Below are 21,312 nucleotides of genomic sequence, written 5' to 3'. Positions count from 1 at the left end.
CTGCTGCACTTACGTAGAGCCCGCAGACCCCCACCCCGCAACACGCACCAGGCATGTTCCTTATGCGATTTATTGATCCCAGAGACTTTGCACCTGCGAGAGCCTACGGTCCAGCCAAAGGGAGTTTCCGGGTCATGCAGTGCTGTCAGTGACTTGAAATACGTGTAACCGGTGGTTAGGGGATTGCTTCCTCCACGCCTCACCCCTGCCCTCGTTTGTCTTTTTTAGGTTCTGAGACCTTTGACCCAACCATTGAGGGAATTGCCCAAGCCAGCCCTGGGGGCTGGTATGAGAACTCAGAATGCTTTTCCAGAGCACTTCTTCTTCAGCTTTAGATTTAAGGTGTATAAAAGAGACACCATCAAATTGAGCCTAACAATCAACTTAGGTGCTGAGGTAACCTGTTCTTCCTTCACTTTTCTTGAAAGCAAGAGCAAAGGTAGGGGTCAAAAAATTTTTGGCATGCTCCTCCTAGTCCCTCCTTTTGTGGAACTCCATCCGCCCCTAACCAGCCCCGAAACAACTCCAAGCTCACGGTGGCAAATTAAAGGTAGGCCTAGAGGAGAGAGCAAGAATGGGGGACTCTCACTGGGGTTCTGGAGTTAAGTTTAAAACGTGGCAGCCATCTCTGGGCCACCAGCCAATTCCCCAAAGCAGAAGTCTCCCCACAGGAGTAGTGGTGAAATGACAGAAACAGGCCCTTCCTCCCCAAGGCTCACACCAGGGTGCCGTTCTTGCTGTCGTAGCGGGGCGTGGCCTGGGGGAAGCGAAGGGTTGCATATTCTGTAGCATTTTCTGACTGAAGATGCTTCACTTCCAGAGCAGAGCGTGGCTGGGTACAGCTGTACACTTGAATGTCTGCATAATGTAAGCTGTTTTCCTTCAAACTAAGGCCTCGACTCCTCTCCTGAGACGCAGGCTTCTCTAACACCTGCTCATACATACGTCCTGTTGTGTCATGGGCCTGCAAGAAATTGACAGCATTAAGGGAGGTACTTGGCTTGCTTTTGCCCCTCATCTGCAAAGCAGGGTCAGCTATACTGATGTCCCCTCGCTCTGCTCCTTTGTAGGACAGAACCAGCAAGTTCTGGTTCAAGATGACCCAGATGCATCCCAGGGTGAAAAAGCGGGAACCTCAGATCCTATTTCTGAACAGCCCCCTGGAAGGGACGGGGGCCTATCATTACCTTGGTGCCATTCTGCTGCTGCTGCTGCTGCTGCTTCAATGTCCGTCTTGCTTGGCTTTCTGAGAGGCAGAAATCCACCTTAAATCCATTATCTCTTGAGCTGCCTGAGCTTGCCCTCTTTGAATGTCTGTTAAACTATTATAGTGGGCTTCTAACTAATCCCCCTGTCTCTGGGTTCACCCCTTTCCCTGCTACCATCCCCACATCCAAACTCCTTTCACACTCTGCCACTGATATCTTCCATCCTCAGTTTTCACCCACCCCTAACACAGTTCAACAAATATATGCTGAGAGCCTGTTGTATGCTGGGCTCTGTGACCCATTCTGGGCATTGGAGGATGAGCAGGCTATTTTCTCTGCCTCAGGGAGCTTACTGTCTGCTGGAGGAGACAGATAATCATACAGACTATTACAGTGCAAAGTGTGAGTGCTCAGCTACACCAAACAGTTGGTCACTTTCAATCAAGTCAGTCTCTTTCTCCTTCCTCCCTCCCCTTCTCCTTTCCTTCCTTCCTACCTTCCTTCTACATGAGATAATTGCCCTGCCTGAAATACCCTTTCCTCTGCTCCTCCTCCAGCCTGAGAATTTGCTATTATTCCTTCGACGTTGGTGTTTTCCCTCATTCTCCCATGGTGTGAGTATGAGTCTATTACAGCACTGGCAGACTACATCGCAGTTCTTGTTTATGTGTAAACAAGTCTCTCAGACTTGATTTGCAGCTCTTCTTGTGCTCCTCTACCTCCTTGGGACCCAGCAGCGCACCTCATATACACTGTAAGTGTTCAGTTCATTTTTGCTGGCTGAATGAAAGAATGAACAACCAAGCTTGCCACGCTAAGATAACAGAAAGAATGAGACCCAGAATTTCAGAGCTGATCTGGGACCCAGTGACCAAAAGATTTTCTCTGGTGTACTGTCTCCCTCTATCCCTTCCAAGGCTGCGACTCCTTTTCATTCTTACGCCCTTTCCAGAAACACTGGTTGGTTCTAGTACTTTCTCTTCTCTAATTTGACCACTCCAAGCCCCCGCCCCCAAAGCCCAGTTACCCATTTTCTTTTTCCTCTGGGAAGTTGATGGGCAGCTCCTGTGAAGTGAAACACAGATCACCCACGTGTAAGAGTCCTGGCCTCTCTCTTCCCACCTTTATCATTTGTTCTGTGCCTCCTTAACATTCTGGGATGACCTTCCCTCACTTCCCTCTAACAACGATTCACCCTGAGCCAGCCAGAAAGTGTTTATCAAGGGTACCACATCTCTCCCACAAGGATGGCTCTGGAAGGTGGAGTGGTACAACTGACCTAACCAAACCCAAAATACAGCCTCAGGCAATCAGGCACAACACACCAGGGATATAGCTGGGTTGAGGGCTATTCTGGGATTGTCTAACAGGCTAATCCCAGCAGAGGGTAAGGGAAACCTGCCAAAAAATGGGATATTCCTGGATTCAGAGACCCTCTTGCTACAGCACTCAGTGTTTTGTTATTTTTCTTGTTCCACAGTCTCTGCTAACATAGGGTTCCCATTCTGGGAGTCACAGAAGCTGCCACAACCAGGGTTAACTAGTTAGGACCCCTCCAAGCCCTTTTCTAACAGGCAATCTCCCTCCCTGTTTCCATGTCCTTGTTTTTAATTAACAGAGAAAGTGAGAGATATTTAACCTTTAACATCCACAGCACAGGGAGCTCTGAATTTGGTGAGTGACTCAGCTCCCCTGCCCTTGCTGCAGGACAGACCTCATTCCTGAGCCCCTGGGGTCTCTAGTGGAGCCAGGGTGTCTACGTGATTGTCAACTGTTTGATGGCCAGAGAAAAACACTTGTCTGAGGAAATAGGCTGAATAGTTTGAAGCTTACTCCGGATGCTTTTTCTTGCTAGTACATTTCCAACTCTCACCAGCGCCAACCCTATCTGTTCTGACCTCTGTCTCCCTAATGAAATTTCCTTCTTTTGCTAACTAAATAGAAAAAGAGAGAGAGAGGGAAGCTTCTAAATCATGTCCATTTTACTGCTGCGGAAAAATCAGGATTTTCCCACACTTCTGACAGAGTTTTGTGTTTTGGTGTGGCTTTTGGTTTTAATGCAGCTTGCTGAGTTGAGAGCAGATAGAGTCACCATCGGTGGTGGAACTTTACAGGTGGTTCAGAAGAAAAAAACTCTGAAACCACTTCTAGGTCTTTCTACTTCTATTTTCTGCTTCTGCTACTTCACCTCTTCCCCCCCCTTTTTTTTTATATTTTTGTTATTAATTAATTTATTTTTTACCTCTGCCTGGTCATAGCCTTATCTTAGCCTCTAATTCTTTCCCCCTTGTTGCTACTGTTCTCCTACTTACTTCTACTTAAATGGATGAAGAGAATATAAGTTTTAAAGTCACAGATTTGGGTGACCCAATTTTAGTGAATGGAGCCTTTTCCCAAGTTGGATACTATATAATGCCTGGACACAACCTAAATGGAATATTCAGTTAGACTCACAGTTGACAGGATTTTATTTTTAGCTCAGAATTCAGGAAACTAAATGGGCACTCTCCTGTATTGGTAGTATGAAAAAAAATGACTCAATTTTCCAAGAATGCAATTGACAAGAAGTATAAGGAGGCTTAAACATAAAATGTGTATCCTCTGATGTAGCAATTCCATATCCTAAGAAATAATTAGGTGCAAATATGGATGCTCATTGTAGCATTATTTACAATTGCAAAAATAGGAAATACCCTAAATGTCCAACATCGGGAAATGACTACATAAATGGCATCTTCTATAAATGGAACATTGTACATCCACTTAAGAAAGCTGTGCAAGAGGACGCCTGGGTGACTCAGTTGGTTAAGTGTCTGACTGTGGCTCTGGTTGTGATCTTGTGGTTTGGGGGTTTAAGCCCCTCATTGGGATTCTGTGTGTGTGTGTGTGTGTGTGTGTGTGTGTCTGTCTGTCTGTCTGTCTCTCTCTCTGCATCCCCCACCCTCCTGCTCACACTCTGTCTCCCTCTTTCTCAAAAATTTGAAAAAAAAAAAAAAAAAGAAAGATGTTGGAAGAACACCCAATAGCATGGAAAATCTTAATCTTTGTCAAGTTAGTAAAAAGATAATAATGTTTTGGGATTAAACCTATGCACATAAACATTTCAGAAGGATTGCATGGAGGTGATCTTTCTGAGTCACTGTGCAGGTTGGGGTGGGCTGAGCGGGAGCGGGAGGGGGTCCTGTGCCCAGATGTTTCCAACTCTTGTTAAAAATGTTTGGGTCCCCACGAAGCCCTACTATACCCAATTTTACCAGGATATTTGGGTAGGAATGGGGTGCATAGGCTTCATCGTTTATAAGACCAGGGTAAAAGAAGTAAAGCTTTGAAAGCTTCCAGTCCTGCACCTGCTCATGGTTATCATTAACCCACTTTACTTAGAGTACACGTCAGGTGGAGCTTCAGTCTGGCTGTAAATCTCAGCAAACTGTTAGATGGGAACATGGAGCATTGCTGCACACTTGTGGACGTGTGGTTTCCTTTGTGGCATGAATAAATGTAACTGTGAGGTGCACCAAAGAAAAAAAAAAAAAAAAAAAACAAAGAAAGAAAGAAAGAAAGAAAGGAAGGAAGGAAGGAGAGGATTACATGGAAATATACTAAAATGTTTCTGTCATTTATGATTGCTATAAATATATTTAGTATATTTATCGTTGCTTATTTCCTGCTCTTTGATACTTTCCAAATTTTCTGTGGTGAATGTATTACTTTTGTAATCAGAAAATAATAATAATAATATTAATGATAAATTTAAAATAAAAATCTTTTTAGTTGTCATACTATCAGTCTCTGTAAGTTTATTGAGATAATGAGAAACAGAGGGAAACAACATTTATCTACTTAAAATATCTACTAATATTGATCTACTTAAAATATCTACTAATATTTTAAGAGGAAAAAAGTATATTTTGGTTAGAATATCGGGGGGGTAGTGTTTCTAGCCACGCTCTAGCGCCAGACTGATGTTATCAGATTAGCTGTGTGAATTTCAGCAAGTTTTTAGCTTAATCAGGCTTTCATTTTCTTATTAATAAGGATAATAACAGAACCTAAACCCCATGGATTGTCATAAGAACTACATAAAATAATTAATGTAAAATACTCAGCTAAGTGCCTGACATATAATGAGCATCAGTGAAAGCTGATTGCTATGATTACCACCATCAGAGGAAAAATTAACCAAAAATGAAGAATATGAAAACTTGGAACAAAGGAAGTGAAAGAAGTTGTTACACTCTTTTCTGTAGAAAATCTTATATGTTCCTAAATGTCCTGTGTCTACGGGATATCTGAGAGTTTTAAAAAGTGAATTTTTTCCTCCCAATCCTGATAAAATTCTGGGAAACTTATCATTGTTTCCGTCTTACAGAGAGGTCAACTAAGGCCCTAGAACTTTGGTATCTTACTCAAGGAGGGAGGGGCCAAATTTCCCATTATTGCTACGTCCTCTGCATCTGTCATTATACGTGGTATATATAGGTATTCAATATAATACTTGTTTGATAAATGAATGAGTAATAAGAACTGGACTTGAATCCAATGTACAGATTCCAAATCATATGTGCTTTTCAATGTGCCTTATCTATTTTTCTAAATATAATGATGATTTTTTTTTTTTTTCACAAGCAAGACATCCTCAAGACTGACCCAGGCTTGGAATGTATAGCTAAGAAAACAGTGAACAGGATAAAACCAGGTCCGGGAGATTGGAGTGGTTACAACTCTGGGAAAGAACAGTAAAAACACTATGAATAATTTACTGTGAGGCTTTCACATATCCTCTGCTCTTCAAACCTATGATCTAAACAACACAGGTCATGCTATCTATATTGTACACATGAGGAAAAAGAGAAGTTACAGGATTTGCCGAAAGTCACACAAGTGTGAAAGCTATATTCAAATATTTCATGGATATTCTCTTTTTCTCCACTTCTACCCCTTTAAACAAACATTTCTCCAAAGTTGATTTCCTTGATTTGAGAGGGCAGAATTATGTAGTGGTTAAAAGTCTGGGCTGTGAAGTCAGACAGGCCTGGATTGGAATGTTGATTTATTTGCTCACTAGCCATGTGACTTGGGACAAGTCAACTTCTCTGAACCTCAGCTTCTCAGCTGTAAAAACAGAAGGAGTAAGGCCACCTCCCCTCATAGCATTGTGGGGAAGAGTAAACGAGATTGTTTGAAAAGTGCCTGGAACACAGCAAGCTCGCCAATGCTATAATTAATTATCATCATCATCTGGGAAAGAAGGGAAGGGAGAGAAAGGAAAGGAGAGGAAGAGAAGGACAGAGAGAAACCATGCCAATTCACCATTCCCATCCTGCTCTGGCCCATTCTACCGTCAGCAGGCTTGGCTGTGTTCTCTGAAAGACGTGAGCACAGAAAGAGGTAATGCTCTGGTGTTGGCACCCGGGAGGTGTGCCAGGCAGAGGGAGGTGGCTGTGGGAGGTTGGTAGAGAACTAGCTGCACTCTTTCTCTTATTCTCTTGGCCTGCGTGTCCACGAACAGAGATGTTACCCTCCACCCCCTGCCCCTACTCACCAGTGTCCCCCACAGCAAAGCCGGTTTCCCATGGTGCTCTGTTGCCGCGGAGGGAGCCCAGCTGTTTTTCTACATAAAGAGGCTTGTGCATTTCCTGGTTCCTGGTTTAGCTTTCAGTAAGAGCTCCCGGGGAGTCTCTATCAGTGTCAGATTTCAACCTAGCAGGTTGGACTTTGGAAGCCACCTGCTGGAATGATTCCCAGGTGACTGTTACCAGCCAAGTGGTAGAGGAACACACGTGGGCTCCAGGTGAGAGCTATCTCACCTTTGGGATTTGGAGCTGCTTTGAAGAAGCCATAACTTTGAGCGTCAAGCTTCAGTGAAAAGAAACCTGAGATGGCAAAGGGCTCTGGGTTTCCTTAGTAAATGTTTCTCTACTACATCACACGGTCATTGAAATATATTCTCTACAATGGAGTCAAGGGTCTTACCTTGTGTTTCCCGGTACTACTCAGGTTTAGTGGAGTTTCACTTTCAAGGTAATCAGTATCAATTTCTCATTATCCCTGTCCAGAATCTGGGTTTGAATACTGGAGTCTCTAGGAAATTTTAATTTAGGGAAATGGGTTCCTTTCATATCCTCCCTTGCTTTTGGAATTGATGTGAGCAGATCACTTTTTTTCCACGATGGTGAAAGAGAGGAGGACTAAACTCATTACCTAATCCCCTTTCTGGTCAGAAATCACATGGTTCTATGACTGGAATGGCCTCTCAGCACATCTTGACCACTCACTTCCTCATGTTCAGTACAGAACTACAGAATCTCTGCTTCCAACTCAAGGCAGACTCTCCCTCCAATGACCCAAAGTTAGAAGCATTCTGCACTCACCAGCGAGCAGGGTACAGTCAAGCAAATTCCTCCATAGAAAATGTGGGCTCTGGGAGAATTTGCGAAACCCATAAGGCTTGTCTTCAGGGCTCCCACCCGCACACTGCCCAGATGCCCTGTTATTTGTATGCCCCTTGTGGATGTTCAGGACCCACCACTCAGCCCTGCACTCCACAGAGCGTACACTGGACATTTCCTTCCTCCCCATCCTGTCTCCTTGTGAGAAATGGGCATAATGAGAGTGAGAGTTATAGAGGATTGGGTGAAGATTACGTGAGATAATGTATACAAAGTTCTAGTCCACAGCCTGGCACATGGGAAGCTTTCAGTAAGTCCTACCTATTGTTATCACTTCTTCTCAGCTAATTGTCAGATGGCAAAGCATCTCACTTTATCATCTTGTGCTGGATCATTGCACTAGCATTTTACTTCATGGCTATGCTTCTTCCTAGCAAGCCCTTCTATGTGCCAGCATCAACAGTATTCTTTTCATCCTGATATCTGAACGTCTTAGCCTGGCACTCAAAGCCCTCCAACAACCTGGTCCCTTTTCAGCCACTCTCTCAAATTTAAAGGAAAAATTTCAAGAAAAACATCAAAGAGATTTTATGACCAGAAACTCCAAAGGAACCAACAGTGTATTGTGGTACCCAGAAAACCTGATCTACCTTAAGCAGTATTAATAGAAGTCTACAGTGATAAACAAGGGAATTGATTATTCCACTGAAGTCTGTATCAGTCAGTCCATGACTAGAATAATAATTTTAATCCACATGTTGAATTCCAAGTTACACTGTCAAAAGGCAATGTGTTCTAGAGAAAGTTGTCTAGGTGATAAACAGTTTGGAAAGTTCTAGGGGTACCTGGCTGCCTCAGTCAGAGGAGCATGTGACTCTTGATCTCGGGGTTGTGAGTTTGAGCCCCATGTTAGGTGTAGAGATGGTTTAAACAAACAAACAAACAAACAAACATTTTTTGAAAAATAAACTTTCTAAAAAAGTTTTGTAAGATATAGTTAAAAGAATTAGGCATGTTTACTTGGGAGAGAGAAACTTTAAGAGGACGGGATAGTTATTTTAAAATATCTAAAAGGGGCTTCCAAGTGAAAGAAGGATTACATTGATTTTCTGGACACAACCAGACCAATAAGCAGAAGTTACTGAAATGAAGATTCTGGGCCAATAGAAGGAAGAATTTATTAGAATTATGTCCAAAGAGGGGCGCCTGGGTGGCTCAGTCGGTTAAGCGGCCGACTTCGGCTCAGGTCATGATCTCGCGGTCCGTGAGTTCGAGCCCCGCATAGGGTTCTGTGCTGACAGCTCAGAGCCTGGAGCCTGTTTCAGATTCTGTGTCTCCCTCTCTCTGACCCTCCCCCATTCATGCTCTGTCTCTCTCTGTCTCAAAAATAAATAAACGCTAAAAAAATTAAAAAAAAAAAAAAGAATTATGTCCAAAGAGTTCTGATGAAGAACTGTGAGAAAGAACTTACAAAGTTCCCCATCACTTAAAATGCCCAGAGAGGGGCGCCTGGGTGACTCAGTTAGTTGGTTAAGTGACCGACTTTGGCTCACTTCACAATCTCTCAGTACATGAGTTCAAGTCCCACATTGGACTCTCTGCTGTCAGTGCAGAGCCAGCTTAGGATCCTCTGCCCTGCCCCCCCTTTCTCTCTGCCCCTGCCCTGCTCATGCTCTGTCTCAAAAATGAATGAAAAAAAATTTTTTTTAATGTCCGGGAAGAAGTTGACTAATGGTCATAAAAGAGTTTGAATGGTGTGGGGATTCGGACTGAATCAGAGATTTCAATTTTTTTTTCTAGCTAAGGAACCCTCTCTTTTATTTTTTTGATAATTTTTTTAAATGTTTATTTATTTTTGAGAGAGAGAGAAACAGAGCATGAGTTGGGGAGGGGCAGAGAGAGAGAGGGAGACACAGAATCTAAAGCAATCTCCAGCCTCTGAGCTGTCAGCACAGAGCCCAACGCAGTGCTTGAACTCATGAACTTTGGTATCATGACCTGAGCTGAAGTTGGATGCTCAACCAACTGAGCCACCCAGGTGTCCCAGGAAGCCTTTCTTTTAAATAAAGCTCCCGTAAAAATAACAATTACAGAATAGATCATTGTAAAGTCATTTTGGCTGAAGTCCAATTAGAATCCTTTCTAATCTCCTTTTCTTCACAACTAGATGTAAGTTTCCCCAGAGTAGACAATAAAAGAGCATAGTTTTTAAATTTTATATTTGTAATGTACATCCTCCATAGTATATTACCTGGGGGTTGATAAATACTTGTTGAATGAATGGATGAACAAAAGAATATATCAATAGTTTTTTCTCTGATGCATGCTTTCATTATTAATAGATGGTAATCTTTTAACCAAGAATTGAATTCTTTGAGTGAGGGTTCTTATCTTGGGAATTCACAGATGCCTACGAAGGGGTACATGAATGGATCCCAAGAGCTGTGTGAACCTATTCAAATTATAGGGCAAATGTGAGAGCACATATATTTTTTCTGCTAACAGGATCTATTGCTTTTGCTAGATTTTTCACCCGGGTCTGTAACCTAAAAAAGTTCAGAATCAACCACTGTAATGGAAGAATTTGAGGTGTCCACCACAATCTGGTAAAACATATATTTTTGGGGGCAGGGGAGCTCGTCTGGACAGTCCTCAAATCATACACATGCAATGAACTACAAGGAGGAATTGAGAAGTCAGGCACGCACGCTTTCCTGAACACAGCATATCCCTCGTATTAAGAGTCTGCGTCCAAAGGAAGGTTCTCTGGCCATCACCACCACACAAGTAATCCTAGACCCCCTGTATTTAGACTCGGATTGGGTGGGTGATGCAGTGATTCCTCTCTTTAGGATGTTCCAAGACTAGAAACAAAAGGTGTCCCTGTGCGGAGGTTGGAGAGACTTTGTGGTTTGGTGACAGTGGCAGAGGCTCCTGTGTCTGTGCCCTGCATAGGCATACTCCATCGCTCAGAATTAGACACCATTTTCAGCAGACAGACCTTACTACAGGAAAACAGGGCTTTAGTCAACGCTCCCCAGCCTCAAACGATTTCCCCAACCCCTACCCAACACAGGCCAGACAGGCTGGAGACCCTTGTTTTTGTGTCTCTAATCACCAGCTCAGACAGTGCCCTCTGGGCTGTTTGGATGGCATATCCCTTTTCCCTCCCAGGATCACTCTCTCTTTTGTTGCATTGTGAGAAAATTATGGCTAGGAATTTGATCTGGAGCCAGTGTCAGCTTCCGGGTATGATCTCAGCATCCAAGTGTGAGCTCAGGGTGCTGTGACGTTGTGTACATCTAACTGAGGAGCTTTTTGTCTAGCTGGCTATGACCTCCTCCCTCCCTGCCCATCCCATCGTCCAGGCCACAGAATAGGGAGAAGCACAGACAAGGCCCTGAGATTGGGGTTTATTCAGCTCCACCCAGGACTAAACAAACACTTTGACATGTCTCAAGGGACCAAACCATACATTGTGGGCCATGCACTTTTCCCTTCCCCCAAGGATGCTGCTACCTCTGGGGCGGTGGGCAGCTGCTCCCATCACGGCGGGAGGTGGAAAGGGCTCACTGGGTGCTGGCTCCAGGGCACTCAGGGCTCCACTCTGCCTGCCTCCTCCTCTTCCTCTGGATCTGGAGGCGCAGGGAGCAGGGAGATGTAGACCTCGTTGACCTCCGTGTCCAAATGTCGGCCACCCCGAGGTGCCTCCAGGTTAAGGATGCCATCGTGGGAGAGAGCTGCGCGGACCCGCCATGGGTCCACGTCAGCAGGCAGGACATAGGTGCGGCAGAACTCTCGGGACACGAAGCCGTGGCGGTCCAGGCGCTGGGGGTGCCTGGCAGACACCTCCAGCAGGTTGTCCACAGTCCTTACAGTCACCTCATCTGGGGTGAAGTGGCTCACATCCAGAAATGCCTGAAATTTACCCTCACTGAGCCTGAGCTCCGAGGCCCCTGCCCTGCTGCCCTCCCCAGCTGCGGTGGCCCGGGGCCGCACATAGTAGCCGTGGTAGAGGGTGGGGGTCAGGATCTCTTCTGGCAGGAGGCCTGAGGGGCAGAGAAAGAAGGCAAGAGGCAGGATGAGGGAGAATGGGGTGGGAACAAGGGTGAAATGGGGAGATCAGGAGAGGAGGAGCAGGGAAAGCAGGAGAGGAGTCAGGAGAAGTAGGAAAATGAGGCGGGGGTGGGGGTGGGGGTGGGAATTAGCAACTGGAAGGAGGCAACTGGAAAGAGGGGACTGAGATGGGGAAGGAGACTGGGGGGTGGAGGAGGGCAAACCAAAAGGGGGCTGGGTGGACAGAAGGGGAACCGGAAGGCACAGCGAGGGGGTCAGGGACAGGCATGGGAGCCTCGCGGGCACCGCGTCTGCCCCGAGGTCAGTAGGAAGGGGACCGAGCCCTGCTTGGCTGGGGACGGAGGGGGAGTTTGGGGTGGGAGATGGCTCGCCCCAGGAGTTCAGTTAAGCCTGCAGTGGGGTGGAGGCCAGTACCATTGGGAGGTCAGCCCAGAATTTCAGGAGGTGGGGGTGGGAAGCAAGGGGGGTGGCGTCTGTGCCATACCTTCTCCGAAGCGCTGCTCGCCCAGACGGCTGGGGTTGGCGAATTCGTACTCGGTGGTGGCCGGGTGGGCATGTGGCACCGAGCGGCCTGACATGGCTGTAGAGGCGTCGGCGGCCCTGGTCCGAGGTGCAGCGACCCCTCCAGCTGCCTGGAGAGCCGGGGCTCGGTCGGGGGTGGGGGCGGGGTCTACACCACCCAAAATAGTGCCGAGCCTGGGGCGGGGGAGGGGCGGGGAACCGGGGCCCTGAGCGCCAGTGACAAGTGTGCGACCAGCCCCGCCTGGACCCCCGTGCTCTCCCCCCCCTCCCCCCCCCACCCCCGCCTCACACCCTTCAGCTGTCACAGACTGCCCGAAGGGACAGCTGGGGGTTCTGGCTGGGCAGCCAGCTGTGGATGGGGAGGCTGGTGTGGGAGGCCCTGGAGAGGCCTCGCTGAAACCCTCAGTTTGTACATTTTCCACATTGCCTCCTCTCCTCCTCTTTCCCAGGCACCTTGCACCCTTCTTCATAAAGCTCTCCTGGTTTAAATGTTCTGTGTGCTATGGAAGGTGAGAGATGCAAGAAACTTTTCCACCTTTTCTTTGGGGTGGAGGGAAGGGTCCCCCTGCCCAGATCAATGTCAGAGTCCTTTCCTGAACCCGGGTAGACCCCGGGCACCACACAGATGCCTGGCACTGACTTGTTGGTGATCACTGCTCTCCTCTAGGGACCCACAAAGAGTTAATGTCCCTGGGGCCCAGCCTAGGAAGATTCCAGTTCCTGCCCAGGCCCAAGATAGTTGCTGGCCCAATTCCCCTGGCATGCTAGGCTGCAGAGGAGGAGGAGGGGCACAGCACCCTCCTGCTTAGGATTCCTGACTTCAACCCAACTCCAGAGAAGGGGGGGGGGGGGCCGCCATTGGGCGTGGACGGAAAGCTAGTGAAACAAGACCAGCACAAGTCACTGGCCAGCTCAGACGTGTTTGTATTTCTCTTTTCTTAGCTCAGTGAGTACTGGGTATGTGTCACACTGCCAAATCCCCGATCACAAGTCTCCATGAACGGGCGGTGAGCTGGGATAATAAAACTCCTGACATCACCATTCCAGAAGCTTCACAAGACTGCGTATATAAGGGGCTGGCTGTTGCTGCGGCTGAAGGAGCTGACCAGCCAGCTGACCCCCTCTACTCACCTAGCCACCATGGACATCGCCATCCACCACCCCTGGATCCGCAGGCCCTTCTTCCCTTTCCACTCCCCCAGCCGCCTCTTTGACCAGTTCTTCGGGGAGCACCTGTTGGAGTCTGATCTCTTCCCAACTTCTACGTCCCTGAGCCCCTTCTACCTCCGGCCACCCTCATTCCTGCGGGCACCCAGCTGGATTGACACTGGGCTCTCAGAGGTAAGTTTCCCTCTGCCAGGACAGGAGAGTTCTTCCTGGAACCTCCTGGAAACCTATCCACCTGCTCTCCTTTTTCTCCTTGCCTACATCTGGCTACATCTAAGTGTTTTAGGCACTTGTGTGTCCACCAGGGAAGAAACACTGGGTTACTGGTTCTTTCACCCAGTTGTCTGTCTGTATCGGATGCTCTTCTGTATCCTACTTTACTACATTTTTTTCCATGTGCTGTGAAAATCACCCTCTATCCCCTAACTTCTAAGTAGGATGCCCCTTTCTGGTTTGATTCATAAAGATCCAGGGAAAGATCTGCCTTCAGACTCCTTTGCTCACCTCTTCTAATCCCTCATACTCCTGATAAATTTTATTACTTCAAGTTTCCTGCCTCATGCTGAGTTTTTCATCTCCACTGCATGGAGCTGGAGACAGCAACCACTATTTTCTTCCTTTCAATTCCTTTGTCTGTGGTTTCCCAGGTTTCTCAGGGCTGTGACAGGGCACTGACCTGGGCCCATACCTAAGGAGAAAAGAATATAGGCCAATTCTTGGGGCCCCTCCTCACTTGTCCTAAGAAGGTGGGAGAATGGGGTGAACAGATAAGATTAACAGAGCTGTCACAGATAATACACTGGTTTAAAAATATTCAAGTATGAGTAAACAGGAGCTGAGTGAGCAAGGGCTTTGGAAGGACAATCAGGGCTAGGAGAACATTCCAGATTGAGTGGGTGGGAAACTTGGCACAGGTCTGAGCAAGAAGAAGGGGCCTTTGTCTCATGGACAAATGACAAGGCCGGGCATCAGGGTCAGAGAGGCAGCAGAAACCTTGCCCAGATCCATCCTTTTGATTGGCCTGGGTGGCCTGTCTTCTTTCCTGTCCCTGTAAATAAAGTTAGGATCTGATGCCCATGTGCTATGCCTTGGGTATCACTGTGGTGACTCCCCTGAACCAGAGAGCCATGTTTATTCAAAATGGGATTTTTTTAGTTAAAAAAAAAAAAAAAAGAGGATAAAGTCTGCAGAATGATGAGACTGTACTAGTGTGATCCACATTCCTACCATCTTTTCTCCCCCTTGCCACTTCTAGATGCGTCTGGAGAAGGATAGATTCTCTGTCAACCTGGATGTGAAGCACTTCTCTCCAGAGGAACTGAAGGTCAAGGTGTTGGGAGACGTGATTGAGGTGCACGGCAAACATGAAGAGCGCCAGGTGCGTAGCTTGCTTTCCCTTCTCATTCATTCAGTGAAAACTATATGCCAGACGCTGCCATCAGCCTCTGAGTCGGGCAACCTCCAGTCTTAAGCCAGAAAGGTCTGGGACAGGGACAGACCTGCTATTGTTGTTTGGGCCAGAGAAGTGATCTTTGTTGTTCATTCTGATTTGATTGCCTTAGGTGGGATAGATGGGATGTTTACTTCCCATTTAAGCCCGTAGTTTTTGGCCACCTTAGAGTCACTAGGGGAATGAAAAAGTTCCAGTGCTTAGGCATATTACAGACCAAAATTTTTAGGGGTGGGCACCAGGCATCAACATTTTTTAAAGGGGCAAGGTGGGGGGAAGCTCCCTAGGTAATTCTAACGTACATTCAAAGTTGAGGACCACTGATTTAGGAATAGCATTTGTTGGACGTGTGGTTGCTTTACGTCACTATATGAATTGCAGGTACCCTGAAGACCCTTGACTTTGGGATGTTGTTTTCATATGCTCCTGAATCCTCTCATCTTTAGCCCATCTAAATGCTCAACAACTGGCTTTGCCTAAGTTTCAGAGCTACACTCAGCAGCTAAAACCCTGCAGCCCATGTGGAAACCACTTAATTGAGAGCCTGTCTGCCTACATGCTGGTATAAAGATTAGAATCAGCTAGTGTTTAGCAGAATCCTAGAATATGGAACAGATTCTCATTAATTTCTGGGAGGGTTTTTAAAATGTGGCAGCTGCTGACCAATTGTTGATAACTCTGATACTTGTGCATCAGACAGTAAGGTTTGAGGTCCTCAGGCTGTTTCAGTTTTGCTTATGGGATTTAACTTTGGGTCATAGTCTCCCTGGGTGAAGTTTTGTTGCTCTTGTTGTTGTTTTTAGCAGCAGTCCTATTGGTCTGGAACATTCTGGGACATTCCTGAAGAGTCAGGACAATTTTTGGGCTTCCTTAGGGACTCAGATCTTCAATGATGGACAATATTCTAGATCCTGTAGGCCCAACAAACATTGATCTAAACCTTTGGGAAATACCCATAAAAATATCCATGCCTCAATTTGGAGAGCCTTCAAGGTTTTGCTCCTTGACGTCTCAGACTCTCCTTGGTAGGAGTGACCACCTAGGCAACTTTATCTCAGCCCCAACCAGAACAGCTGTTAAGTTTTCCTCTCTTGTTGCAAAGGCGTATGGTCACACCTAAGGGGAAGAAGGATGTCTGAGTTCTCAGCAATTGGTGCTACTTCCTGTTCTTACCTCTCTTTTTCCTCATTTCCTCATTTCCTCTCTTGGATTAGGATGAACATGGTTTCATCTCCCGGGAGTTCCACAGGAAATACCGGATCCCAGCTGATGTGGACCCTCTCGCCATTACTTCATCCCTGTCATCTGATGGGGTCCTCACTGTGAATGGACCAAGGAAGCAGGCCTCTGGCCCTGAGCGTACCATTCCCATCACCCGTGAAGAGAAGCCTGCTGTTACCGCAGCCCCCAAGAAGTAGATGCCCTTTCTCTGACTGCATTTTTTAAAACAAGAAAATGTCCCCACCAATGAATGAAAATCTTGTGATTAGTGCTGAAGCTTATTAATGCTAAGGGCAGGCCCAAATTATTAAGCTAATAAAATACTATTCAGCAACAGATAACTGTCTTGTGTTTGAATATTCTGTGTTTTAAAAAATTAATGTGGACATACAGCAGACCCATTTAGTCACCGCATTATGATTTAGGGGCTTCTGGGGATATTAGAGTCAGAATGGCTGTCTCCATTACTTACTAAGAGTGTAAATTTCACAAGCCACTTGACCTTTCTAGCCCTTAGGTATTACATTTGTAACATGTGGCACTGATTTGTAGACTGTTGTGAGGAGTAAATTAAGGAGAAAACAGGTAAAACCCTTGGCAGAGTTCAAGGAATATCAGTTCCTCTGTCTCCTTCCTTGATTTCAGCCCTCATTTCCAACAATAAATCTGAACAAACTCTGGATAACAATGCATGAAAGGCCTTAGTGAGTCTGCAATTCATCATGTGGCCAGGCAGGAGGTAGTGCCCCCAATGGTGACATTTTCCTGCTGCCTTCAGCTGATTCACAAGAGAAATAACCAGGACTTACTTGGGCGACTATCACCAAACAAGCCTTTCAGTCGTAATCCCTAAATTATTTAGCAATAAATTTTCCTTTGAGAACCAATTCAATGACTGCCACCCACCATAAAAAATTGTTTTAGAATTACAATTAATCATTGATCAGTAAGGGATTCTATTATTTAGCTTAAACAAAGACAGTTTACTCTACAAAAACACCCCATTCCACTTGTGGTTCCAGACAAAACTTCTGACTCAATTAATGAAAAATAGCCCTGGTGTGGGTTATCTGGGATAAATGTTTGCAGACAACTCCTATTTTGCTGTAGCAGCATCTACCTAATTTCTGACCTCCCACAACGACTGACCATGAGGTGAAGTGAGATTCCTGCCTCCACAACGCCTACAGATTGGAGGTTGGCCACACTTTTAAAATATTCTACACAAAACAGTTGCCGACATTTTTCATGATGCAGGGGTGTGGAGCTAGGACGATATAAATTGCACATCTATACAGGTTCAAAATGTTCCCTCCTGAAAAACAACTTCCTAATAATCGGAAATGCCATGGTCTAGCCAGCTAATTTTTGTGGCTGTGTTGCAGATACTCTTGGGGGTCTGACCAACCTATATACCACCTTCAGTCTTGCCAACAGCTCCCCAGTTGGTTTAGGTATCCACCATATACTTCCTCGCCATGTGCTTCAGGAAAGTGAACCCAAGCTCCAGCTTGGTTCCAGCTGGTTCCAGCCACAAGTGACCTTATCTTTTTCCTTTTTTGAGAGACAGTATGAGTGGGGGACTGGCAGAGGAAGGGAGGGAGAGAACCTTAAGCAGGCTCCAAACCAGTGTGAAGCCCCATGCTCATGATGTGGGGTCATGACCTGGGCCCAAATCACGAGTTGGACGCTTAACCATCTGAGCCACCGAGGTGCCCCAGGTGGTCTATCTTGATTAGCCCAAACCAATCATGGAGATTCCCTTCCCTCTGTCAAGATTAGTCTTGAAAAGGCCATGACCCAATTATGGCTAATGAGACAGGAGGGCAGTTTGCTGGAGGTGCTTCTGGAAGAGGTTTTGAGTTTTTAAAAAGACTCACCAAAAGAGAGAAAGGGAGAAAAGTGGGAAGGAGAGATTTTTTTTTTTCTTCTTCTATTGGGTATTGGAGCATGATGATGTGGCACTCAGATTGCTGTAAGCATCTTGAAACCATGAGGGACCATCCATGGTATGCTGAGGATGGCTGAGCAAGAAGGTGGCAGGACTCCAGGTTCTTGATGGGTCACGGAATTGCTAAATTGGCCAGCTCTAGACCTTCCTTACTTCAGAATGTCTTATGCCTTATTTTTGTTTAATTTATTTTGACAATGCTTTTATGTTCCTGGTATGCAAAAAAACCTAACTGATAGAGGCTGAATTAAATAGTGTAAAAATCTGAGAATGTCCTGGAAACCATGTGTCAACTTTAATCATTTTAGTGGATTACCAGATTTCTCAAGCAAACATAATCTTAATGACTTGGTGTTAAATAAATCATATTTTGCATACTAGATCTTGATATTTATGTTTTTGACAAATTTGTTCAAAATGTGTAGGGTCACTTTTTTGGTGCATTTTAACTGGACTCAAGTGAGACTAGTTCTTTATTGTTCTTCTTTTCCAGATCGCCTCTTCTGCTATGGCTGTTCATTGTCATTAGTGTAGGACTTTTCTAGTCCAGTATATTTAAGGATTTTTCCCTCAGTTTTACAAGCTAGCTCATCCATAATTCTGCTTCATTCATATTTGAATTATGCTACAAGTCTGTTGAGGCAATTCTAACTAGCATATATTTATTTATTTATTTATTTAATATTAACTAATATTTATTGAGCACTTACTATGTGGTTGGCACTGTACTAAGTGCTTTACCTTTATTTATTTATTTATTTATTTATTTATTAAAAAATTTTTAATGTTTATTTATTTTTGAGAGAGAGAGACAGACAGAGCATGAGTGGGAGAGGAGCAGAGAGAGAGGGAGACACAGAATCCAAAGCAGGCTCCAGGCTCCAAGCTGTCAGCACAGAGCCTGACATGGGGCTTGAACCCATGTATGGTGAGATCATGACCTGAGCCAAAGTCCAACATTCAACTGACTGAGCCACCCAGGCACCCCTACCTTTTTTTAAACTATCATTTTTTATAGAATAATTCTAGGAAATAATGTATAATAAATGCATGTAACTTCAGTAAGATACAACACTTAGAAGACCAGATGGATGTTTTTGACTACTGGTTTAGAGGTAATACATATTTTCTTGTTTAGAAAAATTCTATTTCATACTTTATGTTTTATTTTGAATATTTCACTGGGTCTGATCTTTGTTCTGGAAATTGACAATGCTTAATCATTCAATAAATATTTGAGTGCCCACTTTACGCTAAGTACAAAAATAAGACATGTCTGCTCTAAAGGAATTAAGAATTGAGTAGGACAGCAGGCAAATAAAAGGGCAATTCTAAGACTTCTTTTCAAGATTCTATGATGTCTCTTTAAAATGTCTGCTATGGGGTCCTTTAAAAGGAATATATTTCCTGGACATGCAAGGAATATTGGAGATGGTTACCCATGATCAAAATTTCTTAACAGCTTTATTGAGATATTGTTCTACACTATTAACCCATTCAAAGTGTAGACTTTAATAGTTTTTCATATATTCACACAGTTGGGCATCCATCACTACAACCAGTTTTAGGTCATTTCATTGCCAAGAGGATACCTTACCCCCATTAGCCGTCATCCTCCAATGCCCACCCCTCAGCCTTAGGCAACAACTAATCTACTTGTTGTCTCTATAGATAGGTCTATTTAGGACATTTCATGTAAGTGGAATCATACAATATGTATTCCATTGTGACTAGCTTCTTTCCCTTGGTGTAATGTTTTCAAGTTTCTTCCATGTCATTACATGTATCAGTACTTCACTCCTTTTTAATGCCAAATAATATTTAATTGCACGGATATCATCATTTATTTACCCATTCATCAGCTGGTGGACATTTGGGTTACTTCCACTTTTTGACGATTATCGATGCTGCTGCTATGAACACTACTGTTTTTTTTGTGTGTGTGCATATATGTTTTCATTTCTTTTGAGTATATACCTATGAGTGGCATTGCTGGATTATATGATAACTCTATGTTTAAACTTTTTTAAAAGTTTATTTGTTTTTGTGGGGGGAAAGTCTCATGTGCATGTGTGCTTGAGCAGGGGAGGGGCAGAGAGAGAGAGAGAGAGAGAGAGGGAGAGAGAGAGAATCTTAAGCAGGCTCCATGCTGTAAGCACAAACTCTGACTCTGGGCCTGACTCAGGGCTCTCATGATGGAGATCATGACCTCAGCCAAAACCTGGAGTCAGCCACTTAACTGACTGAGCCACCCATGAGCCCCAAACCTTTTTTTTTTTTTTTTTAAACCATTAGATCCACACTTCCTATGGTACATTACTACAATTCACTACAGGGTACATGTTTATTTATTTTTTATTTTTTAAAAGTAGTCTCTACACCCAACATGGGGTTCAAACTCATGACCCTGAGAACAAGAGTCGATTGCTCCACCAACGTGAGCCAGCCAGGCGCCCCAATGTTTAACCTTTTGAGGTACCACCTGGCTGTTTTCTAAAGCAGCTGCACTATTTCACATTCCCACCAGCAGTATATGAGGGTTCTAATGTCTCCATATTCTTACCGACACTTACTATCATCTATCTTTTTGGTTACAGCCTTCCAAGTGGATGTCTAACTGCATTCTTAGCTGTTTATGACTTAGCAAGTTGATAGTATCATTGGTTTATACGACTTAGCAAGGTGAAAAGGAAAGGGAATACATCTAGGAAGAGTGAAGAGCCTGAAGTGCCCATGTATTTAGGTTTGGTTAGGGCATCAGATGTATGAGGCGGGGGCCTGTGTGAGAGACAAGGCAAGGGAGTTAGAAAAGGATTCTGCTAAGGACTTTGGAATTTATTTTGAGGGAAATAGAAGCCAATAAAGGGCTTTAATCAAGCGAGTGTCGTGATCAACTTTGTCTTTTTAGAGTCACTCTGGGAACACTATAGAGATCGATATGTGGGGACTGAAATAGAAATTAGAGCTATCAACCAAAAGGGTCTCACAACAGAATGGATGAGAAATAAGGGAAAACTGGAGCATGGAAAAGGCAACAGAGAGGTAAAAAAGGGGGACATAATCAAAACATAACATGGAGGTAGAGTTTACAAAGCTCTCTATGTTTGAATGGGTTAAGAAAGGAGGAACCAAAATACTCCTTGGTTTCTGGTTTTGACAACTGGATAAACTTATTATATCGTATATAATATTAAAACTAAGAAAGAGTGGTTAAGACACATAAAAGAGGGCTATGGAATTCACCCAGATATGGAATACATTAGGAGTGAAAAAATTTGAGACAGAAGATTATGAGTCCAGTTGTAGGTATGGTGAGTTTGTGGGCCT

General features: G+C 44.8%; 3 protein-coding genes and 1 pseudogene across 4 annotated transcripts; 2 read left to right on the top strand and 2 right to left on the bottom strand.

The window, feature by feature from the left end:
* Nucleotides 1-52: 52 nt before the first annotated feature.
* On the bottom strand, nucleotides 53-7,235 carry CUNH11orf52 (chromosome unknown C11orf52 homolog). 2 transcript variants are annotated; one of them, XM_040483003.1, is made up of 4 exons: nucleotides 6,751-7,033; nucleotides 2,236-2,273; nucleotides 1,188-1,246; nucleotides 53-964 (listed from the first exon to the last, which is right to left on the bottom strand). In XM_040483003.1, the coding sequence occupies exons 1-4, from the start codon at nucleotides 6,780-6,782 to the stop codon at nucleotides 716-718; spliced, it is 378 nt and encodes a 125-aa protein (XP_040338937.1). In that variant the 5' UTR covers nucleotides 6,783-7,033; the 3' UTR covers nucleotides 53-715. The 2 variants fall into 2 exon arrangements, with proteins under 2 accessions (XP_040338937.1, XP_040338936.1); XM_040483002.1 differs by lacking the exon at nucleotides 2,236-2,273 and having other exon boundaries at nucleotides 6,751-7,235.
* On the top strand, nucleotides 4,175-4,720 carry LOC121035390 (ATP synthase subunit ATP5MPL, mitochondrial-like; annotated as a pseudogene).
* A 3,755-nt stretch (nucleotides 7,236-10,990) lies between the features above and the next one.
* On the bottom strand, nucleotides 10,991-12,428 carry HSPB2 (heat shock protein family B (small) member 2). Its single transcript, XM_040482990.1, has 2 exons — nucleotides 12,159-12,428; nucleotides 10,991-11,646 (listed from the first exon to the last, which is right to left on the bottom strand). Exons 1-2 carry the CDS (start codon nucleotides 12,250-12,252, stop codon nucleotides 11,192-11,194), a joined length of 549 nt encoding a protein of 182 aa, XP_040338924.1. The 5' UTR covers nucleotides 12,253-12,428; the 3' UTR covers nucleotides 10,991-11,191.
* Nucleotides 12,429-13,185: 757 nt separating this feature from the next.
* On the top strand, nucleotides 13,186-16,372 carry CRYAB (crystallin alpha B). Its single transcript, XM_040482999.1, has 3 exons — nucleotides 13,186-13,537; nucleotides 14,619-14,741; nucleotides 16,028-16,372. Exons 1-3 carry the CDS (start codon nucleotides 13,337-13,339, stop codon nucleotides 16,229-16,231), a joined length of 528 nt encoding a protein of 175 aa, XP_040338933.1. The 5' UTR covers nucleotides 13,186-13,336; the 3' UTR covers nucleotides 16,232-16,372.
* Nucleotides 16,373-21,312: the final 4,940 nt, after the last annotated feature.

Source organism: Herpailurus yagouaroundi, unplaced genomic scaffold, assembly GCF_014898765.1.
Source record: "Herpailurus yagouaroundi ecotype Mexico unplaced genomic scaffold, PumYag 161, whole genome shotgun sequence".
In the NCBI taxonomy this organism is placed as follows: domain Eukaryota; kingdom Metazoa; phylum Chordata; class Mammalia; order Carnivora; family Felidae; genus Herpailurus; species Herpailurus yagouaroundi.
Note: the sequence above shows the minus strand (reverse complement) of the source record. Positions and strands in the feature narration are given on the sequence as shown.

Bases quoted from the DNA above. Each gene is read 5' to 3' on its own strand.
- CUNH11orf52 (XM_040483002.1), bottom strand. From the start codon at position 6,841: ATGCACAAGCCTCTTTATGTAGAAAAACAGCTGGGCTCCCTCCGCGGC. The intron at 1,247-6,750 runs GTGAGTAGGGGC...TCTGCCTCTCAG, and splicing joins CTTTGCTGTGGGGGACACTG to AAAGCCAAGCAAGACGGACA. The intron at 965-1,187 runs GTAATGATAGGC...AATTTCTTGCAG, and splicing joins AGCAGCAGAATGGCACCAAG to GCCCATGACACAACAGGACG.
- HSPB2 (XM_040482990.1), bottom strand. From the start codon at position 12,252: ATGTCAGGCCGCTCGGTGCCACATGCCCACCCGGCCACCACCGAGTAC. The intron at 11,647-12,158 runs GTATGGCACAGA...TCTGCCCCTCAG, and splicing joins CGAGCAGCGCTTCGGAGAAG to GCCTCCTGCCAGAAGAGATC.
- CRYAB (XM_040482999.1), top strand. From the start codon at position 13,337: ATGGACATCGCCATCCACCACCCCTGGATCCGCAGGCCCTTCTTCCCT. The intron at 13,538-14,618 runs GTAAGTTTCCCT...TGCCACTTCTAG, and splicing joins TTGACACTGGGCTCTCAGAG to ATGCGTCTGGAGAAGGATAG. The intron at 14,742-16,027 runs GTGCGTAGCTTG...CTCTTGGATTAG, and splicing joins GCAAACATGAAGAGCGCCAG to GATGAACATGGTTTCATCTC.